Source organism: Amphiura filiformis, chromosome 2, assembly GCF_039555335.1.
Source record: "Amphiura filiformis chromosome 2, Afil_fr2py, whole genome shotgun sequence".
NCBI lineage: Eukaryota > Metazoa > Echinodermata > Ophiuroidea > Amphilepidida > Amphiuridae > Amphiura > Amphiura filiformis.
Window position 1 is genome coordinate 8,601,905 of NC_092629.1, and position 22,450 is coordinate 8,624,354.

The following is a 22,450-nucleotide window of genomic DNA, read 5'->3' on the forward strand; positions in this document are numbered from 1 at the left end:
GCAACCTTTGACCCAATCAATGTTGCCTAATTTTTGTCACCTAATGAGGCGCCCAATAATTTGTGTCGTTGGATTTTTTGTAGTTTTTCTTCCGTCTTAACACCATTGAATTATTATTTTTCCAATTAATATTCCATGCTATTGTATTTTTATACCTGGAGAATAAAATAAATGTGTTTCTTGTCTGTGTAAGATTATTAGTCATTTAAAAAGTAGCCCAATCAATGCTAAGATTATTGAGTTGGCAACTCTTTTCCAGCGCTCCTGACATGATAATTGATATTGAGAGGTGGCGCTATTACAACTTTATTTTAACCAGGCCTGATTTTAACCCTGTTTTAAACCTGTTTAAGGCCAAATAAAAAATAAAACATGTTTCACGTCCCCTCCCGCTTCCTTTTTTGAGGTTTCTTCATTTTTATTTTTATTTTTTGAAATTCAGTTATAACTTTTCAAAAAAATATGTCTAGGAAGTAGAGATGCTTTTTATAGCCTTGCAAATATACAAGAAACACTTTTATAAGGTTTTGTGATAGTTAGAGGGGGCCTATCTCTCAGAACAACAAATAAAAAGAGGCCTCCTCCTTTTTCCAGGCATTATTGTATATGCTAAAACAGCTCTAATTATGGGTATTTACACCGATTTTGCGATAAAAATAAAAATAAAAAAAGCCCCTCTTCCTCCTTTTTTTTTCAAAAACCCGGACGTGAAACATGTTTTTTATTTTACTTGGCCTAAACCTGTATGTTAAACTTTATTTTACCCACCTGTTTTTACCCATCATGTATCATGGACATCACAAACTGCCCAAAATAACTCAGAGCTCACTTCGGGAGTGTTCATTAATACTTTGATAGGGGGGCTGGTCTTCCTCAAATTTTTCGTTCGAAAACTTTTTTGACACCCCCCTCGATGGACCGGCGAACTTTTTTGACCCCCCCTCCTTTTAACAGACAACCCCCCCCATTATCGTATAACAAACATACATGTAGGCTACTATAGTGTAGTGGTGTCACCCGTATCTGGGTCACATGTCACTGACGGAGGCAAATGCCCGGGGCAAATGTTTGAAACATTCCCGGTGGGCATTGCGCATGAAATAGGCTACAAGCACAAGGAAATTTTCATTTTATACTTAATTTAGATTTGTCCCAAATCAGGGTGTTTATCTGATTTTACAGGGATAGAGCCTAAATGAAATAGAGGATTTATTTGGAGGTTCATAGGCACATCAGCATAATTTGGATCCGTGGCTATTATGATAGTAGCCTACAAATGCGCGCGAACCGCGCCATATTGAAGCTTGAATGGTCAGATATTGTTAAAATTGGAACTAATTTATGCAAAAAGCTAAAATGGTCAAATATGAGATTAATTTGGTCACGCAAATATAGGCCTACACAGGTATCAGTTTTGGCCCCCAAAGACCCCGGGCCAAAGACCGTGGTACCTGGGCCTGTGCCCACTCTGCCCTATGTAAATAGCTCTAAATCTACCCATGGGCATATTATTTATATGTGTACAAAATAATTTTGCAATGAGAAATAGTATTAAAACTGAAGTGTGCAGTTTACGTGCAAAGCCTAGGAAATCCAACTTATTTGCAATATTTTCTTGATTTAGTTGTATTTTGATCAGATTGGTACATAGGCCTAATCATATTTTGTAGCCTATACTTTGAAGAGATTGATCGATTGATTGATTTTATTCGATTAAAATTATATAATAAAAAGTGCCAGTATTTCTTAGACCAACCCAGATGTTGCATGTTGCTGATCATCTTTAATGTTATTAATAATAGATATGTGTACATTAACTAAGTGCCATCATTTTTTTCAAACAAAAGAGCACTGAAAACCAAAACTTGCCCATGTTAAAAGTGATATAGAGGGTCTCAATGCGCGAAAAAATTTTGGGTTTTGAAGAGGAAAACTTTTTTGGCCCCCTTTCTTACCACCTAAAACTTTTTGGTCCCCCCTCTTTTAAGGTCCAAAACTTTTTTGGCCTCCCTCCCTTTTTACCAGCCCTCCCCCCCCCCACCAAAGTATTTCTGAACACTCCCTTATCGAAAATCTCAGACCCGTAACCACGGGGGATGGGGCGTAAAGGTCCAAATTTTGAAGGAAAAAAAAGTCCACTTTTTCAAAATCATGGATCTTGCAGCTATACAATCATGAATAGAATCAGGTCCATACTCATTTTTATTTTTGATACCGGTGCCCATTTACTATTCGTTTTGATGAGTATTGTTCATTTTGATTAGTTTTGGCCTATATTATCACTTCGAACCGATAATCTTTTCAAAAAATTATGGATGATAGTAGTTTCCGTTTAATTTTAACAGGTAGGCCCTTAAGCCATAATGTACGATCTTATAATATGAAATTGGATAATTTTTTTCAAACCTGATTTTTTGTGCATATTTGTAATGTTTATATATACGTGTACCAACTTGCACCTAAATGGAATCGGCCAAATGTGTTGTCTTTGTAGGTCAACAGAGCAAAGTTCGACATATTATCATAATTTAAAAATTATGATAATAGCCTATGTCCTCCCATAGAACTGCGTGTTAAATGGCCAAAATAACCAGTGGGGTTTCTTTCATTTATATCTTGTTATTTCAACCTAAAATGGGCAGAAAGCCTATTCCCGTCAGTTATTACTAATATTATTTCAACATTTTGAATAAAGAATAACAAAATAAAAATTTGACGGATATCGTACATTAACATGATTAAGGCCTTAAATTGAAAAAAAAAATGATCTCCAACTCATCACATTTTGATTATCCACTTTAATTGCAGGTATGCCTAATTGGAATCGGTTCTGTTATATCCCTCTATCCCTCTCGGAGAACTTCGGACAAACAAATCAAATAAGTCCTTTTTTTTTTTTTTTTTTGATTAAAAGTTACCGTATTCTTTTTTTAGTAGGCCTATTATCATTTTTGAAATGACATGGCAATCTTGTCAAATTTGATGAGTTTCTTGTAGTGAGACTGTGTCCGATTCATAAGTTTGTAGAGAAATCTGTTATGCCTATTATGTCCCCTCCGGTTCCGAATAATTTGAATAGCCTAGATTCTATGCATTTTGGTTTTTTAGAGCTTTTTTAGAGTGTAGGCCTATAGGAAGATCAATAGGCCTACTCAGTCATCGGTGTGCACTCGGTCTTCGTTATGTTTGCCAAATGAAAATAAAATCATAGCCACTATACAATCTAAGAAATAGGCCTAAGGTTCTAGGCCTAAAGCTATCCTCTGAGTAGAACCCGTAGAGGTTCTAACCAAAAATGCCGGGTTAAACCATCAAAAATGGCCCCGAAAATGTGATACAGAACCGCCGGTTTTGTAGAGAACCTTTAAACCCTTTTTAGAAGTTGAGAGGGACGGTTCTCCTGAGAGGACAAAAAAGGTTTTATTTAGAACCTTTATTTCTTAGAGTGTATGTCATTATAAAGTTTGATGGCAAAGTGCATGAGGCAAACCATCAACCATGGAAGAAAGAGATAAGAAGGAACCACAACGAACGCATTCACTTTGTCCACTCCCTTTACCGACATTTAGTTGACATTGTTATTCATGAGGATTTACTTTGATCAATACCCCGCGTTAAATAGGTGATTGGTATTGTATTCCATGTATTTGCATGTCTTCTGGAGCGTGTGTGAAGGATGATTTGAACTAATGACCTTCCGTGCAAGCACCCTATAGGATTTTCTTTGGTGACGTGATCATCGGTCATTGATGGCCTACATCTTTTTCTTCCATTTTGCCCAATTTTTCCGAACTTTGATGACTTTTTTCTCAGAGTTGGCAGTCTTTGGCACTGAAACGAGTTAGCTAGTTACGATTATACACATATAAACTATTAAATTAAACAGGTTTTATGTACCGGACTCAACCGGAACATTGTGCATTATTTAAGAACATTTTACATCTATTTTTCATCGAAAAAGTCACCAAAATCTTACCTTATTTGCTAAAGATGAAACTCAGCAAAAAAACGGCCGATTTTGATTACCTTTTCGATGTTTTATAGACATTTTCTACACAACACGATCAAGAAAACAGTTTGACTGTAGATCCCAAAACAAAGCTACTATACATGTTCAGAGCATCAGTGAAATTCCATAATCTTACTTCTGGGTAGCGTTTGTTTGTTCGTGGATGGGTTTGTTATAAATTTTTTCCAGTAATGATTTTGCCAAGCATCGATCGCGGTAAATGGATCATACATGAAAGTAAGTACCATTGATAGCTTTTCTTTTCATGCGTCAATAGATAAGCGGATTAAAACTTGGCCGATCGAAGTCGTTGTGGTTCCTTCTCATCTCTTTCTTCCATGCATCAACGGACCGTTCATAAACACTTGTTGGGCCTGATGCAAAAACTTTATTCGGGTGACTGGCTCCCACAAATTGAGCGCAATGTCGCCAGCGCACTTTATACAGCCAATTAAACATGATAAATGTCAATAGAAAACTCCGGGAGTAATAAAATAATAAGTAACTAAACAAATTCTACAGGAAATATTGATTTTCGAAGACCCAAGCAAAGAGGAACTCTAAAATTCATGCAGAAAAATAATAATAGTCTAATTGTTGCCAACAAATCCAATTTTATTTTGTCTCATTCAACTCATTTTGTTTTTAGCTCTCCTGTAGCAACGGAAATGCACTATACACCGATCCGAGAAGCGTTTACTGTATTTGGCCCTCTATTGACGGAACCACAGGTGTACCAGTGCGGGAGATTTAATTTGTTCAATCAATTCATGATCGTGTATTGAAAATCACTGTTGTGTACAATTCTGTATAGCATACTAAAAAGTAATGGATGGAACCCCCGACCTTGGTACACCGCAGTTTTACGTCGGGGACACCGCAGTAATGGCCTAGTCGGATTGGTGTATAAGCGGTAGAACAGACCTTACCTCGCCTATAATAAACATAGGTTTATCAGTTCTCTAAAACCGACAGGGACGAGAAGAGATTTCATGGCATTTATTCTTGTTTTATCATTATTTAAGGACCAAGAAACAATAGGCCGTCCATGTGTTATAGAAATTGGTAAAATCTAGCATATTGACGGTGTTGAGAATAATACATGTGGCCTCATTTTCGATGGCAGCATCCTTTGTGCCAGCATCATAAGAATTGGAACCAGTAGCTTATGATAGCCTGAGAAGTTTGGCAACTAAGAGAAGCCATTTGGCAACTTTTCAGGAAAACGGAAAACTCTGAACTGAATAAGAACTTCATGGCTTTAACGTTAGTTAGCGCGAGATGGGAAAAGAAGGAACAGATAGGACGACCTCCTCTGCCAAGGTAGGCCTATAAACGATCCAGTTGCATGCTATAATTGTGTGTTTAGGCCTATTTGTAACCTTACTCTCATTTGTATGCTTGTTTATTTGTTTGTTTGTTTGTGTGTTTTTGTTTGTTTATTTGTTTGTTTGTTTGTTTGTTTGTGGTCGCTCCCCAGCAAACACAAAACGTTTTCGACATCATTCGCAAAAGGTTATAAAAGGTTGTCAGAAAATATAAAGGGTACAGTAATGGTATAAAACGTTTTCATAACATTAAATAATATTTGTTGGTAATTTACTGCACAGCAAACAGAAATGTTTTACAGAAAACATTTAAATGTCGGGCTATATAAAGGGTATAAAAACGTTTTAATAACATTCCAAAAACATTTTTGAAAACTTGGTACAAATCATTCTAAACAGAATGTTATTTAGGGGTTGAAAAAATATTTTGCAAAAAATGTTTGCCCAAAATATTTACAATAACGTTTTTAAAATGTTTTCACGACCTTTATATAACCCGACATTTAAATGTTATTAAAACGTTTTGTATAAAACATTTCAAGAACATTTCTGTGTTTGCTGAGTGCAAATATTTTAACATAATGTTATTTAAGTGTTGACAAAATATTTGGCCAAAAATGTTTGCAAAAATAGTTAACAATGACATCTCGAAAACATTTTAAAAATATTGTTATAGTGTGTTTTCATACAAAACGTTTTTAAAACGATTTCATGACCTTTATATAACCCGACATTTTAATGTTATTAAAACGTTTTTACCTAAACCAAAACCCAAAATATAACTTATTTAAAACGTTTTAAAAACGTTTTTGTGTTTGCTGGGTCCCCATCTTGGGTCCTATAGGTTAAGGCTTCTCTGGTTAAGGCAAATACAAGTGTTTAGGCAAGCTAAAACAAAGAATGCTTGCCCATGATAGTGGGGAAAATTATTACGGAAAAATAGGATAAGACGATTGAAAAAAACAAAACTGAAATATTTGTTGACCCGAAAAGGCCCGAAAGTTGCCAAATTTTCTAACTTTTTTGCACCGATAAAAATAAATGGAAATTTCGTTTATTTTTGGCAAAAAGGGCAACATCTTTCTAAATGATACAAGATTTGTCCCATATTTTACAATGTATAAGGATCACCAACTGTGAACACAAGTTCCGAGTATGAGACGGAATTGAAAAGGGTCAATGCGTCCCATTTTCAGAGATGGACTCCTCCCCCTCCTTAGGGAACAAACCAAAAGATCGATGACGTCCTATAAACGTAACTAGTTTCGTTTCTCAGCCAACCCCCTCCCTCCCTACCAGAAACGTAATAATGAAATGTTGAAAATTTTGACATAATAATAATAAAGACACATTCTTCTGACCGATGTTTTTGTACAAACGTAATCGAGTATTTTTACCCCCTCCCCCCTAAACGAAATTATAGGACGTCATCGATCTTTTGGTTTGTTCCCTTAGTGGGAAGTTGAATCGCCAACGTCCTAATTATTATATTATCCCAATTTATTTTTATCTGCAGGCATGGACATGCAGTAGCCATAATGGATGAGATTGTCTATGTTTTTGGGGGGTGTCGGAGAGTGGAGGAACCAGAAAAGGTGATTGCTTGATTGCTTGCTTGCTTGCTTGATTGATTGATTAATTAATTAATTTATTGATTGAACGATTGATTGATTGATTGATTGATTGGGTGGTGGTGGTTGGTTAATTGATTAATTGATTGTGTGTGTGTGTTTGTTTGTTTGTTTGTTTGATTGATTGATTGATTGATTGATTGATTGATTGATTGATTGATTGATTGATTGATTGATCGATTGAATGATTGAATGATTGGGTGGTGGTTGGTTGATTGATTGCTTGCTTGATTGATTGATTGGTCGATAATTTGATATATTACATTTTTCTGTTGATTATCGTAGTTAATCGATTAGACGAATGTTTATTAATTGTATATTGATTAATTAATTAATTAATTAATTAATTAGATAAATGTTTACATTATTTATTGATGATGACGAGTATAGCGGCTTATAGGTGGTGGTGGTGGTGGTGTATGGGGGAACATCTGGAGGAGGATCTTAATTTATGAGATTTGGAAATTGAAGAAATTGAAGAAAGAATGAATGAATGAGAAAGGTGTTTTTAATACATTCGTCTGTAACCTTTTTGTACCCAGACCTTAATTTTTGTATTATCATATTTTTCATTATTTTTTATTTAACCCTTTTCAGGGATATTTTACTTCAGAGATATGTACAGATTACACGGTAAGTTGTTTCAGCCTATTTGCCAACGTACATACATGTATGACTATTTTGACCTACAGCAATATGAATATGTCATAGGCCTATTTCTTAGGACAAACTGTGGATGCAAATTGAAAGTGACTTTGCGCGACAGGTGGTGAGTGCAACCTGCAACGAGCCAAGTGATGGTCAGAATTCAGTCGGCCATTAAATACTGGGTCCCGTCTGCACCAAACTGGTGTTGTTACCCTACTGCCCAATTGGGTGGATTAAATCCGCATAAAAATCGATGTTGAATAATTGTATTGTGTTGTAAACTTTCATCATTCTTTTGTCTACGTGTAACACAGGTGATGGAATGCAGTTTAATATCTCCGCCAAGACCACATTATTTCACATTTTAGGTGGGATAGACCCAAGCGGGATGGCTGCCATTGAGGTGTAGGAATGCCTGGAAATAGTTTCGTCTATAAGATCGCACTAGCTTTCCTGTCCTATTTAACATAACCTGTAAAATTACACTTAATCCGTGACACTAAGCTACACTATTCGGTTCAAATTTAATATCATTTCTGGTACAATTTTAATAAGAGTAGGCCTGTGAGCAGCTGTGGTGTCATTAGGCCAACCCTATTTATTTAGGACATTTCAAAATTTACGCCAGGGGGAGTGGGAGTTTTGACAAAAGACTGAAAAAAAATGAGTTTGAGCTTTGAGGGGGTCACAATATAAGAATAGGAATAAGCAAATTATTCTTGTGAACTTCCAGACATCATGATGTACCTTATATATTTTTTTTTCAAATTGCACCTCATGTCATTTGGTTTGTTTTCTCTGATCATTTAACATTTCAGTCGGGGTTAATTTGAAATGGGAGAAAGTTAACCAAACAGGCGACATACCGACTGGGAGGCATGATCACGCATTATGGTGAGAGTATGAAAAAGCTTTTATTATATGATCAGTTGCCGATTTTGTGGAAAAAATTGATGAAAATGTAAAGTAAATGATAGGCAAAAAACAACAACACTTGAAAACAACAACAGCAAAAAGAAACAAAAAGAAACAAAAAAACAACAAAACAAACAAAAACAAACAAAAACAGGCTCATTTTATGTAGGCCTACAAATGTTGTTTTAAACAAGAACTTTTGTTCCGAATATCTTCATAGGTAGGCTGTCACTGCAAAGAGGTGTGTAAATAATTATGCATCCCTACCTACTGTACGTATACATGTAACAACAGCACAAAGCCACTACGTATGCATGCATCAAACAAAATCCAACAGCACAAAGCCACTACGTATGCATGCCTCCAACAAAATCCAACAGCACAAAGCCACTACGTATGCATGCCTCCAACAAAATCCAACAACACAAAGCCACTACGTATGCATGCATCAAACCAAATCCAACAACACAAAGCCACTACGTATGCATGCCTCCAACAAAATCCAACAGCACAAAGCCACTACGTATGCATGCCTCCAACAAAATCCAACAACACAAAGCCACTACGTATGCATGCCTCCAACAAAATCCAACAGCACAAAGCCACGACGTATGCATGCATCCAACAAAATCCAACAACACAAAGCCACTACGTATGCATGCATCAAACAAAATCCAACAGCACAGCCACATACGTATGCATGCATCCAACAAAATCCATCAGCACAAAGCCACTGCGTATGCAACTATGCATGCATCCAACAAAATCCAGCAGCACAAAACCACTACGTATGCATGCATCCAACAAAATCCAACAGCACAAAGCCACTACGTATGCATGCATCCAACAAAATCCAACAGCACAAAGCCACTACGTATGCATGCATCCAACAAAATCCAACAGCACAAAGCCACTACGTATGCATGCCTCCAACAAAACATACTGCAGTTACTGTCCGTTTTCCTATACACAATACACAGTGCTCTTTCCCATTGACGCGTGACCTTTACAAATAGCCCTACGTTAACAGTATGGGGATATGACTAGTTAACGTCGCTGTGTGAAAAATAACCGGCCAATATTAAAAGTACTCTTCTAAAGTTCTAGAAAATATAGTTTTTAACATGTCCTAAATTTTTAGCTAATTTAGATGTTTGGAAATATTCGTACTTTGGTGTTTTAGTTAATGTTATAGGTAATAGTACATTGCCTAGTTAACGTCGCTGTGTGAAAAATAACCGGCCAATATTAAAAGTACTCTTCTAAAATTCTAGACAATATAGTTTTGTAACATGTCCTAAATTTTAGCTAATTTAGGTGTTTGGAGAGGGTCGTACTTTTGTGTTTTAGGAAGGGCATGTAAACGACAGATAACACCAAAAATATGAAGAAATTATTTCCAAACCGTGTTAAGTCAAAAATCATTATGTTGCTCATTTTCAAGAATGCTGGTTTACAAAAAGCACGCCATTGTCTGATTTCGTGAACAAAGCCACACATAACATTGTTTCCTTTCGTTTCCTTTATAATCGGTTACCCAACTGAAGCTATGAATACCAGCTTTATTGCGATATCGCACATGAAAACAGTCACTTGTGCACAACCAGAGAAGATCCGATTTAATCAGCTGAGCTGTTTCAATGAGTGTTATCTTGGTTTAATAGCTTTTAATGGGGTTAAGTCCTGCAAAGGTCGAGATGAATTCTACTGTAGACATGACCGCATCATGATCCATCAGCACAAAGCCACTACGTATGCATGCATCCAACAAAATCCAACAGCACAAAGCCACTACGTATGCATGCATCCAACAAAATCCAACAGCACAAAACCACTACGGTACGTATGCATGCATCCAACAAAATCCAACAACACAAAGCCACTACGTATGCATGCATCCAACAAAATCCAACAGCACAAAGCCACTACGTATGCATGCATCCAACAAAATCCAACAGCACAAAGCCACTACGTATGCATGCATCCAACAAAATCCAACAACACAAAGCCACTACGTATGCATGCATCCAACAAAATCCAACAGCACAAAGCCACTACGTATGCACGCATCCAACAAAATCCAACAGCACAAGTACAAAGCCACTACGTATGCATGCATCCAACAAAATCCAACAGCAGAAAACCACTTCGTATGCATGCATCCAACAAAATCCAACAACACAAAGCCACTACGTATGCACGCATCCAACAAAATCCAACAGCACAAAGCCACTTCGTATATATGCATCCAACAAAATCCAACAGCACAAAGCCACTTCGTATATATGCATCCAACAAAATCCAACAGCACAAAGCCACTACGTATGCATGCATACAACAAATTCCAACAGCACAAAACCACTACGTATGCATGCATCCAACAAAATCCAACAGCACAAAGCCACTTCGTATATATGCATCCAACAAAATTCAACAGCACAACGCCACTACGTATGCACGCATCCAACAAAATCCAACAGCAGAAAACCACTTCGTATGCATGCATCGAACAAAATCCAAAAGCACAAAGCCACTTCGTATATATGCATCCAACAAAATCCAACATCACAAACCCACTACGTATGCATGCATCCAACAAGATCCAACAACACAAACCCACTACGTGTGTATACATCCAACAAAATCCAACAGCACAAACCCACGACGTATGCATGCATCCAACAAAATCCAACAGCACAAAGCCACGACGTATGCATGCATCCAACAAAATCCAAAAGCACAAAACCACTACGTATGCACACATCCAACAAAATCCAACAGCACAAAACCACTACGTATGCATGCATCCAACAAAATCCAACAGCACAAAACCACTATGTATGCATGCATCCAACAAAATCCAACAGCACAAAACCACTACGTATGCACACATCCAACAAAATCCAACAGCACAAACCCACTACGTATGCATGCATCCAACAAAATCCAACAGCACAAAGCCACGACGTATGCATGCATCCAACAAAATCCATCAGCACAAAGCCACTACGTATGCATGCATCCAACAAAATCCAACAGCACAAAACCACTACGTATGCATGCATCCACAAAATCCAACAGCACAAAGCCACTACGTATGCATGCATCCAATAAAATCCATCATCACAAAGCCACTACGTATACACACATCCAACAAAATCCAACAGCACAAAGCCACTGCGTATATGTACACATCCAACAAAATCCAACAGCACAAACCCACTACGTATGCATGCATCCAACAAAATCCAACAGCACAAACCCACTATGTATGCACACATCCAACAAAATCCAACAGCACAAAACCACTACGTATGCACACATCCAGCAAAATCCAACAGCACAAAACCACTACGTATGCACATATCCAACGAAATCCAAAAACACAAAGCCACTACGTATGCATGCATCCACAAAATCCAACAGCACAAAGCCACTATGTATGCATGCATCCAACAAAATCCAACATCACAAACCCACTACGTATATGCATGCATCCAACAAAATCCAACAGCACAAAACCACTACGTATGCACACATCCAACAAAATCCAACAGCACAAACCCACTACGTATGCATGCATCCAACAAAATCCAACAGCACAAAGCCACGACGTATGCATGCATCCAACAAAATCCATCAGCACAAAGCCACTACGTATGCATGCATCCAACAAAATCCAACAGCACAAAACCACTACGTATGCATGCATCCACAAAATCCAACAGCACAAAGCCACTACGTATGCATGCATCCAATAAAATCCATCATCACAAAGCCACTACGTATACACACATCCAACAAAATCCAACAGCACAAAGCCACTGCGTATATGTACACATCCAACAAAATCCAACAGCACAAACCCACTACGTATGCATGCATCCAACAAAATCCAACAGCACAAACCCACTATGTATGCACACATCCAACAAAATCCAACAGCACAAAGCCACTACGTATGCATGCCTCCAACAAAATCCAACAGCACAAAGCCACTTCGCATGCATGCATCCAACAAAATCCAACAGCACAAAACCACTACGTATGCACACATCCAGCAAAATCCAACAGCACAAAACCACTACGTATGCACATATCCAACAAAATCCAAAAACACAAAGCCACTACGTATGCATGCATTCAACAAAATCCAACAGCACAAAGCCACTACGTATGCATGCATCCAACAAAATCCAACAGCACAAAACCACTACGTATGCACACATCCAACAAAATCCAACAGCACAAAACCACTACGTATGCACACATCCAACAAAATCCAACAGCACAAAACCACTACGTATGCACACATCCAACAAAATCCAACAGCACAAACCCACTACGTATGCACATATCCAACAAAATCCAACAGCACAAAGCCACTACGTATGCATGCATCCAACAAAATCCAACAGCACAAAACCACTACGTATGCATGCATCCACAAAATCCAACAGCACAAAGCCACTACGTATGCATGCATCCAATAAAATCCATCATCACAAAGCCACTACGTATACACACATCCAACAAAATCCAACAGCACAAAGCCACTGCGTATATGTACACATCCAACAAAATCCAACAGCACAAACCCACTACGTATGCATGCATCCAACAAAATCCAACAGCACAAACCCACTATGTATGCACACATCCAACAAAATCCAACAGCACAAAACCACTACGTATGCACACATCCAGCAAAATCCAACAGCACAAAACCACTACGTATGCACATATCCAACAAAATCCAAAAACACAAAGCCACTACGTATGCATGCATCCACAAAATCCAACAGCACAAAGCCACTATGTATGCATGCATCCAACAAAATCCAACATCACAAACCCACTACGTATATGCATGCATCCAACAAAATCCAACAGCACAAAACCACTACGTATGCACACATCCAACAAAATCCAACAGCACAAACCCACTACGTATGCATGCATCCAACAAAATCCAACAGCACAAAGCCACGACGTATGCATGCATCCAACAAAATCCATCAGCACAAAGCCACTACGTATGCATGCATCCAACAAAATCCAACAGCACAAAACCACTACGTATGCATGCATGCATCCACAAAATCCAACAGCACAAAGCCACTACGTATGCATGCATCCAATAAAATCCATCATCACAAAGCCACTACGTATACACACATCCAACAAAATCCAACAGCACAAAGCCACTGCGTATATGTACACATCCAACAAAATCCAACAGCACAAACCCACTACGTATGCATGCATCCAACAAAATCCAACAGCACAAACCCACTATGTATGCACACATCCAACAAAATCCAACAGCACAAAACCACTACGTATGCACACATCCAGCAAAATCCAACAGCACAAAACCACTACGTATGCACATATCCAACAAAATCCAAAAACACAAAGCCACTACGTATGCATGCATCCACAAAATCCAACAGCACAAAGCCACTATGTATGCATGCATCCAACAAAATCCAACATCACAAACCCACTACGTATATGCATGCATCCAACAAAATCCAACAGCACAAAACCACTACGTATGCACACATCCAACAAAATCCAACAGCACAAACCCACTACGTATGCATGCATCCAACAAAATCCAACAGCACAAAGCCACGACGTATGCATGCATCCAACAAAATCCATCAGCACAAAGCCACTACGTATGCATGCATCCAACAAAATCCAACAGCACAAAACCACTACGTATGCATGCATCCACAAAATCCAACAGCACAAAGCCACTACGTATGCATGCATCCAATAAAATCCATCATCACAAAGCCACTACGTATACACACATCCAACAAAATCCAACAGCACAAAGCCACTGCGTATATGTACACATCCAACAAAATCCAACAGCACAAACCCACTACGTATGCATGCATCCAACAAAATCCAACAGCACAAACCCACTATGTATGCACACATCCAACAAAATCCAACAGCACAAAGCCACTACGTATGCATGCCTCCAACAAAATCCAACAGCACAAAGCCACTTCGCATGCATGCATCCAACAAAATCCAACAGCACAAAACCACTACGTATGCACACATCCAGCAAAATCCAACAGCACAAAACCACTACGTATGCACATATCCAACAAAATCCAAAAATACAAAGCCACTACGTATGCATGCATTCAACAAAATCCAACAGCACAAAGCCACTACGTATGCATGCATCCAACAAAATCCAACAGCACAAAACCACTACGTATGCACACATCCAACAAAATCCAACAGCACAAAACCACTACGTATGCACACATCCAACAAAATCCAACAGCACAAAACCACTACGTATGCACACATCCAACAAAATCCAACAGCACAAACCCACTACGTATGCACATATCCAACAAAATCCAACAGCACAAAGCCACTACGTATGCATGCATCCAACAAAATCCAACATCACAAACCCACTACGTATATGCATGCATCCAACAAAATCCAACAGCACAAAGCCACGACGTATGCATGCATCCAACAAAATCCATCAGCACAAAGCCACTACGTATGCATGCATCCAACAAAATCCAACAGCACAAAACAACTACGTATGCATGCATCCACAAAATCCAACAGCCACACGTTTTACATGCACGCATCCGACAAAATGCAAGAGCACAAATCCACTACGTAGGCCTATGCATCATGCATACATCCAAATCCAACAAAATCCAACAGCACAAAGACACGCATGCATGCATGCATGCATGCAACAAAATCCACCAGCACAAAGCCATTAGCTCATTTTCCTCATTCATGTATACCGGTATTCCATGATCCAACATTGGGCTTCACAAATTTCACATTTTGTTGAATATTATTTGAACAACAAATTAATGAAAGACGTCGCCCAACAATGATTTCGACCCAACGTTTTTTAATTTTCAGTGTACATTGGCTTATAGCCTTAATAACGGTATTCCAGCAAGCAGTAAAATAACGTTGCTCTTATCGTTGTTTATCCGCTCATTGTCAGTGTACTTTTTTTCTTCCAAATTTCAGCGCCGTAGGATGTACACTGTTCCTATTTGGTGGTAAGAATGACAAGAAAGCATTCCGTAGCCTGCAAGGAGTTTACTCGTTTGACACACGTAAGCTGCAACTTCTAACTTTGTTCTTATATATATATACTTTTTAATTGATTTGAAATTTGATTGATGTATGAATTGATTATATATTGGATTGATTGATTGACTGATTAGTTGATTGATTGACTGACTGGCTGACTGACTGACTAACTGATTGATTGATTGATTGATTGATTGATTGATTGATTGATTCAAAATTATTACAGACTTGACATTTAATATGGAATATTTTTCGCAAAATTCCAAGACTGGTCTGGACAGAGTCTGCATAGACCGCTCGGGCTAAATATTAATTAGGGTGTGTCGGGAATCTGAATTTGAGCTTTGCGGGGGACACAATTTCAGACTTTATGCAACATGGTTCTGTTATTATCAAATTTATAGTGGTTTGAGGCGATATTTCTTAAACTTTGTCAGCAACTGGCATTCATCACAGCTGAAATACACTTACAATGTATCAAGTTTTTGAACAGGGGAGGAGCTTAAAAATAGGGCTCTTAAAGCTGTACGTACTCGAAAGTTTGAATGCCCCCTGGGGTCAAATGTTATAAACTTACGGTACAAAAATAACTGTGCGGATTCCTGGTTGTCCAATGAACTCACACTGTTTCTTTGTTCACAGTAAGTTTATAACATGTGGCCCTAGGGGATCATTCAAACTTTCTGAGTGCGTACCACTTTTAAGAGCCATATTTTTCAAAGCTCCTCCCACTTTCAAAACTGGTAAATAACAGGTGCATTTCAGTTCTGATGAACACTTATTGGTATTTAGGTTCAGTAAAATCACCTCAAACCTCAATAAATGTGATGATCAGAATAATGTTGCTCAAATTCAGAAATTTTACCCCAACAAAAATCAAATTCAATCACTTTAAATCCGCCATTTTAGGCTAATTTACTACATTATGAGCGCCATAATGTAAACTAATGGAAAGCACATTTTCTGTCAAACAATGATTTTACACCATTTCCCGACACACCCCAATTAATATTTAGCCCATGCCGTTTATGCAGACCTCTACCAGACCAGTCTTGGAAACTTGCGAAAAAGTATTCCATATTAAATGTCAAGTCTGTATATTAAGGGATCGAACGACGGATGCATTGATTGCTCGGATTGTTTTATAATTGCCAGGCTTATTTCTTGATTAATTAATTAATTACTAAGCTGACTAGCTGATCGATTGTTTGATTGATTGTATGAGTGACCGATTGAACTTGATTGTGTTTTTATTGGTTTACCCATGATTCCTCTATTTAATAGGTGATGATCATTGGTCTTTGTGCCCCACTCAAGGATCTGAACCTCTCGCACTGAATCCTGGGATAGCTACTGTATATCATCAATTATACGTCATTGGTGGCATAGAAAACCGCATTGCAACCAACGAAGTTGATGTTTTTAACACAGGTAAACGCAGATTTTAGATGCAAAACACAATGCATGATAACATCAAAATGGTTGCCTTGTGCAGATTTGTATATTCTTCTATTGTATACATTTCTATCACTAATTGGGAAGGTACAAAAATGCGTACGATTAAAATTTCATGCCCATTGAGAAAAGTAAACAAATTTGATTAACCATAAAATAACATTGTATAACTTCAAGGAAGTACCAAGCTTAATAAGTTGATAGCTACTTCATCAATACTCATATCAGCAGTAGATAGCTACTGCATCAATACTTATATCAGCAGAAGATAGCTTCATCAATACTCATATCAGCAGTAGATTGCTATATACTTCATCAATGCACATATCAGTAGTATATAGGTATAGCTACTTCATCAATGCACATATCAGCAGTAGATAGCTACTTCATCAATGCACATATCAGTAGTATGTATAACTACTTTATCAAAATGAATATCAGTATAATAGCTACCGTACTTCATCGATACGCGTATCCCCAGTAGATAGCTTCTTCATCAATACCCATATCAGAAATAGATATCTACTTCATCATCAATACACATTAGAAGTAGATAGCTACTTCATCAACAATCATATCAGTAGTAGATAGCTACTTCATCTATACCCATATCAGCAGTAGGTAGCTACTTCATCAATGCACATATCAGCAGTAGGTAGCTACTTCATCAATACTCATATCAGCTGTAGATAGCTACTTCATGAGTACCCATATCAGCAGTAGACAGCTACTTCATCAATACATATATCAGTAGAAGGTAGCTACTTCATATATACTCATATCAGCAGTAGGTAGCTACTTCATCAATACTCATATCAGCTGTAGATAGCTACTTCATGAGTACCCATATCAGCAGTAGAAAGTTACTTCATCAATGCACATATCAGCAGTAGGTAGCTACTTCATCAATACTCATATCAGCAGTAGATAGCTACTTCATCAATTCTCATGTTCATCAATCAACCCTACCGATCAGCAGTACAGCCATTTTTAATTTACTCAACGTATTCGGCCTACTATACAGCAGCACGTCTTTATCAATACCAACAATTGTTATTATTTGTTTTTCTGAATGAGAAACAACAACATTTGAACGAAATTATTTAATATTTATATTGCAGAAAACCTAACCTGGACAAAAGTAACAACATCTGGGATACCACCGTCACCCAGGTAAAACAGTGAGATGAGATCAAAAAGAAGGGAGAGAGAGAGGGGAGAGAGAGAGAGAGAGAGAGAGAGAGAGAGAGAGAGAGAGAGAGAGAGAGAGAGAGAGAGAGAGAGAGAGAGAGAAAGAGAGAGAGAGAGAGAGAGAGAGAGAGAGAGAGAGTGTGTGTGTGAGAGAGGGAGAGGGAGAGAGTGATTGAGAGAACTTATATCAATGTGCTAATCCAGATATGAAATACAACATGACATTAATCCCATGTAATCACCAAATTACGGTAACCATTTGAAATTCACACTGTCTGCATCGTATTGGTGTCGTGGATATCTTGGTAACTTTAGCATTATATCTATTATCCTGACAGATTTGGGTTAAAATGCATAGCATTAGGGAGAATTATTTATTCCTTTGGTGGAACCAGTAGTGAGGATAGCCAATGGTACACTGATGTCTACATCCTTGACACACGTGAGTTTGTATGTCTGTCTGTCTGTCTGATGTATTGGCTTATTGAAAGGGTAATCATGACTTATTTGATTATTTATTCGGAGTGAAAATAGTTTCCATAAGTCACGTGTGACTGTGTGAGATAGGCCCTATTGTCTTTTTCTTTAGAGGTTCATCTTTGTTTGACTTACTAAAACTCACTCACTCACTCACTCACTCACTCACTCACTCACTCACTCACTCACTCACTCACTCACTCACTCACTCACTCACTCACTCACACCCCCACTCACTCACACCCCCCCCCCCCACTCACTCACCCCCACTCACTCACTCACACCCCCACTCACCACTCACTCACCACTCACTCACTCACTCACTCACTCACTCACTCAACATAATACTCAACATATTGTCCCTCGTCTCTGTTCACGATAGTTTAATTATTGTTTTCAAATTTTCCTCTGTTTACAGATTCTCTGAACTGGTCATGTCCTGCGGTCAAAGGTCAATTTCCAGAACCAAGAGGTAGCTTTTCTTTTACAGCACACAGCAATAAGGTATAGTGCACGATATGAGACCAATGTTTGGAACTCAGGCCATAAATATTGAACCATTCATGCGCTAGATTCGTCAACACAATACTGAATAAATGGTATCAAAAATATACATACTTCTGGTCATAGCCTAAGTTGAAATTGAGCTCATATTGTAGACATTGATGTGATATTTACACTACTCCGGGTCTTTTTACTGAGTTTTCTTACGGCGCAACATCGTGAATAAATATACGTGTAGCCTATGACTTAAAATGTAAATGTGTCTCAAAAATAAATTTATTCGATTTTGGCGCCTCTATTTTCTTTCCATTATACTAGGACATTTATGTGCTTGGTGGCGTTAACGGACAGAAGAAAGAATCATGCCAACCCAATGAGTGTAGAAAGGATAGAGTGCCCCACTCGCCGAATCTGTGAAGCAGGTTTTGGGTCCCGGATTTGGGTGCTGCCCCTAGATCACTGGATTAGACAAATCATGTAATAAAACGCATTAAATTTTCCCAGTGCTACCATTGTCTTTTGTATCAAAAAATTGCTGACTTCTCTAATAGGAGACTTTCATAAGCTTAGTCTGGGTAAGATCATGCCAACCCCTACTGCCTTCCTTACAACGTTGCTGATTGGTTGATTACAAGTTTATTTTATTCATCTGCCTGAGTGACCAATATAAAATGCAGCTTCTAGATTTTAAGTTTCTGATTGATTAATTATGCGATATATTCATCTGATTGACCAATGAAAATGCGGCTTCTAGACATTCGAAGCTCACCACTCTTACCTTGTTGCTGAAATGACCTTTTCGGTAAATCCCATAAGCCTTTGCGAGTACAGTTGAGATGTCGTCATTTGACGTCACGTCGACTTCCAATGCGCAATAACGATGTTCGATAAACGATGTGCGCATCGGCGCAGATCAGCGTTACGTCAAATGACGACATCTCAGGTGTACTCGCAAAGGCTTATGGGATTTACCGAAAGGTCAATTGGCTCAATAAATCATGATAGTCTTCTTGTAACCAATCAGCAGATAGTAGGCCTAGACCTATATCATGTGGTTAAGCCTCGTCAGCCCTACCACCATTCTTACCATGTTGCTGATTGGTTCAATAAATTATGATAGTCTTATAGTAACCAATCAGCAGGTCAGTCAGATGAGTAGGCTAGGCCTACTCATGGGGTTATAATAGGCCTAAGTTCAAATCAAAACAAGACATTTTTCTTGATTTTCGGGCTTGATTTTACTTACAGGTGCTACGTTTTTATAATTCATGGTCGAATTATGAAGACTAGTTTGCGCAGGTTAGCAACCAATTACGCCGCGCCTTTTCCCTGATGTAAGACGCAAACTAAGTCTTTTCTAAGTGCCCCTTCAGAAAAATGTAGTGCCACGTAAATTACTATATCGTCAACATTATTTATATTAGTGAAGTTTTTTTCAGGTAAAATGAAGTGGAAACAACCATTCTTCTCCGGTCCGATGCCTTGTCCACGTTATGGTCACGCAGCATTCACGTACAAAAACGGGGTGAGATGGTGCTTTAGTAGACCATTATGCATGATACATATGCCTATTGCCTAAAATGTAGAACGGGAATTTCTGAATTGTGGGAACAAATATGACTTTAATAGAGCTATTGAATACAGACTTTATTACGCTTTTAAAAGTTCCTCACAGTACATTTAGAATTGGACAACTGAGCTACGAGAGTGTGCTCCGTCCTTCGGAGGGGACATTAAGCCGTTAATTTTAATAGGCTACTTCAATTTTCTACAGTATAGGCCTACATTTGATATTATTTGACTAGCAATTGAGCCTATTGTCTTGTCTTGATTAAAATTAACGAAAACACAAAATGCATGTCCTCTGTTTGTTTGACCCATATTTTAATAACTTGTTAGACACGATAACCCGGATCATAGAATCGAAGTATAAACCTTTCACTGCTAAAAACTCAGTAGCCTTATGTTGCTCTCTGCGAATCATCGCCTGAAGCGCTTCACGTGTTAGATAGGGATAATAAACTGTTATTCGGCACTCTGTCGTGTTCTATAACTTTGCTTATTTGAAGTGTATGATGGATAATGAATTCGCAATATTCATTGTTACACATTTTATTATAGTTGTACGTGTTTGGTGGTACCAATGAAGATGACGATTTCAATGACCTTACTGTAGGACGTCTAATCAATCCATCCAATCGCAAACCCTGTAAGTAGAGGTCTATACAAATATTAATTTGATATACGACTTATGTCCAGCATGGGAGATATCGAAGGGAAGTTGCAACCAAATAAAATTATTTCGCTAGCCCAAGAGCGCAACAGTTGGAAAAAGCTTGTAGTCGCTTGCTCCGCAGCCGACTGCTGATGATCGGAGTAATAGAGCATGAAAAGACAACCTATATAATTCTATTTCAATTTTAAAATTATGCATAATTATGATGCCATTGGGCATTGTCATTATTTTGCTTTGAACCCACCTTTTCCATCTCAATTTCAGTAAAAGTTGCTTCTACCGGCCTTCAAGGATACCTCAGTGGAATGTCATCAACAGCACAAGGAAACGACGAGAATGAAGCTTGACCCGACAACCTGCTAGTGGTGGTGACGGTGGGCCTTTGTATCAGATGATATTTTATTTTTGAAAAGTCCTTATAGTTATACGAACAATAATATATAGAAACAATTCTCGAAAACTAGTGCCTTGTATATTAAGCCTATACCCTACTTACTTGCTCAAATAGTATAATTTATTATGCGCAGATTTTATTACAAAATTTATTGTATGTGGTTATTTTAAGGCTGGAAAGGGCGGTTGGCCTATATATACCTTATTATTGTAGCCCATTTTAAGCACAAAATACATGCCCGCGTTACATAGAACCGCAAAATTATTTTGTATCAATAATGCTATTTTGTTTGAGCAATAATGTAATTAAATACTTCTTAAGGGCTGGGGTATGAACGTTTGGACAGTATTTATTTTGGGACATCAGAGCACATCAGACATATCGAATTGCATTCTGAATACGAAGAATGTCATTCTGATATCAAATAATTTTGATTTTTGAAATTCGCAATTTAATACATTTTATGGCAAATCATTAAAAATTGATATTTTGATATTTAACAGTACTTGAAGTAAACTTTATAAATCTGATGATTTATACTTAAAGTGT

General features: G+C 38.0%; 2 protein-coding genes and 1 long non-coding RNA gene across 3 annotated transcripts; all 3 read left to right on the forward strand.

Annotated features, from left to right (window-relative positions):
* Positions 1–7,570: 7,570 nt before the first annotated feature.
* Positions 7,571–18,276, forward strand: LOC140138071 (kelch domain-containing protein 3-like). The gene is made up of 5 exons (XM_072159921.1): positions 7,571–7,601; positions 8,435–8,510; positions 15,579–15,667; positions 16,929–17,075; positions 18,221–18,276. The coding sequence occupies exons 1-5, from the start codon at positions 7,586–7,588 to the stop codon at positions 18,274–18,276; spliced, it is 384 nt and encodes a 127-aa protein (XP_072016022.1). The 5' UTR covers positions 7,571–7,585.
* A 349-nt stretch (positions 18,277–18,625) lies between these two features.
* Positions 18,626–19,633, forward strand: LOC140172737 (uncharacterized). Its single transcript, XR_011861749.1, has 3 exons — positions 18,626–18,732; positions 19,186–19,271; positions 19,590–19,633. It is a non-coding gene; the product is annotated as an uncharacterized lncRNA (long non-coding RNA).
* A 1,082-nt stretch (positions 19,634–20,715) lies between these two features.
* On the forward strand, positions 20,716–22,238 carry LOC140172743 (uncharacterized). Its single transcript, XM_072195876.1, has 3 exons — positions 20,716–20,796; positions 21,393–21,480; positions 21,772–22,238. The coding sequence occupies exons 1-3, from the start codon at positions 20,716–20,718 to the stop codon at positions 21,852–21,854; spliced, it is 252 nt and encodes an 83-aa protein (XP_072051977.1). The 3' UTR covers positions 21,855–22,238.
* The last annotated feature ends 212 nt before the right edge of the window (positions 22,239–22,450 follow it).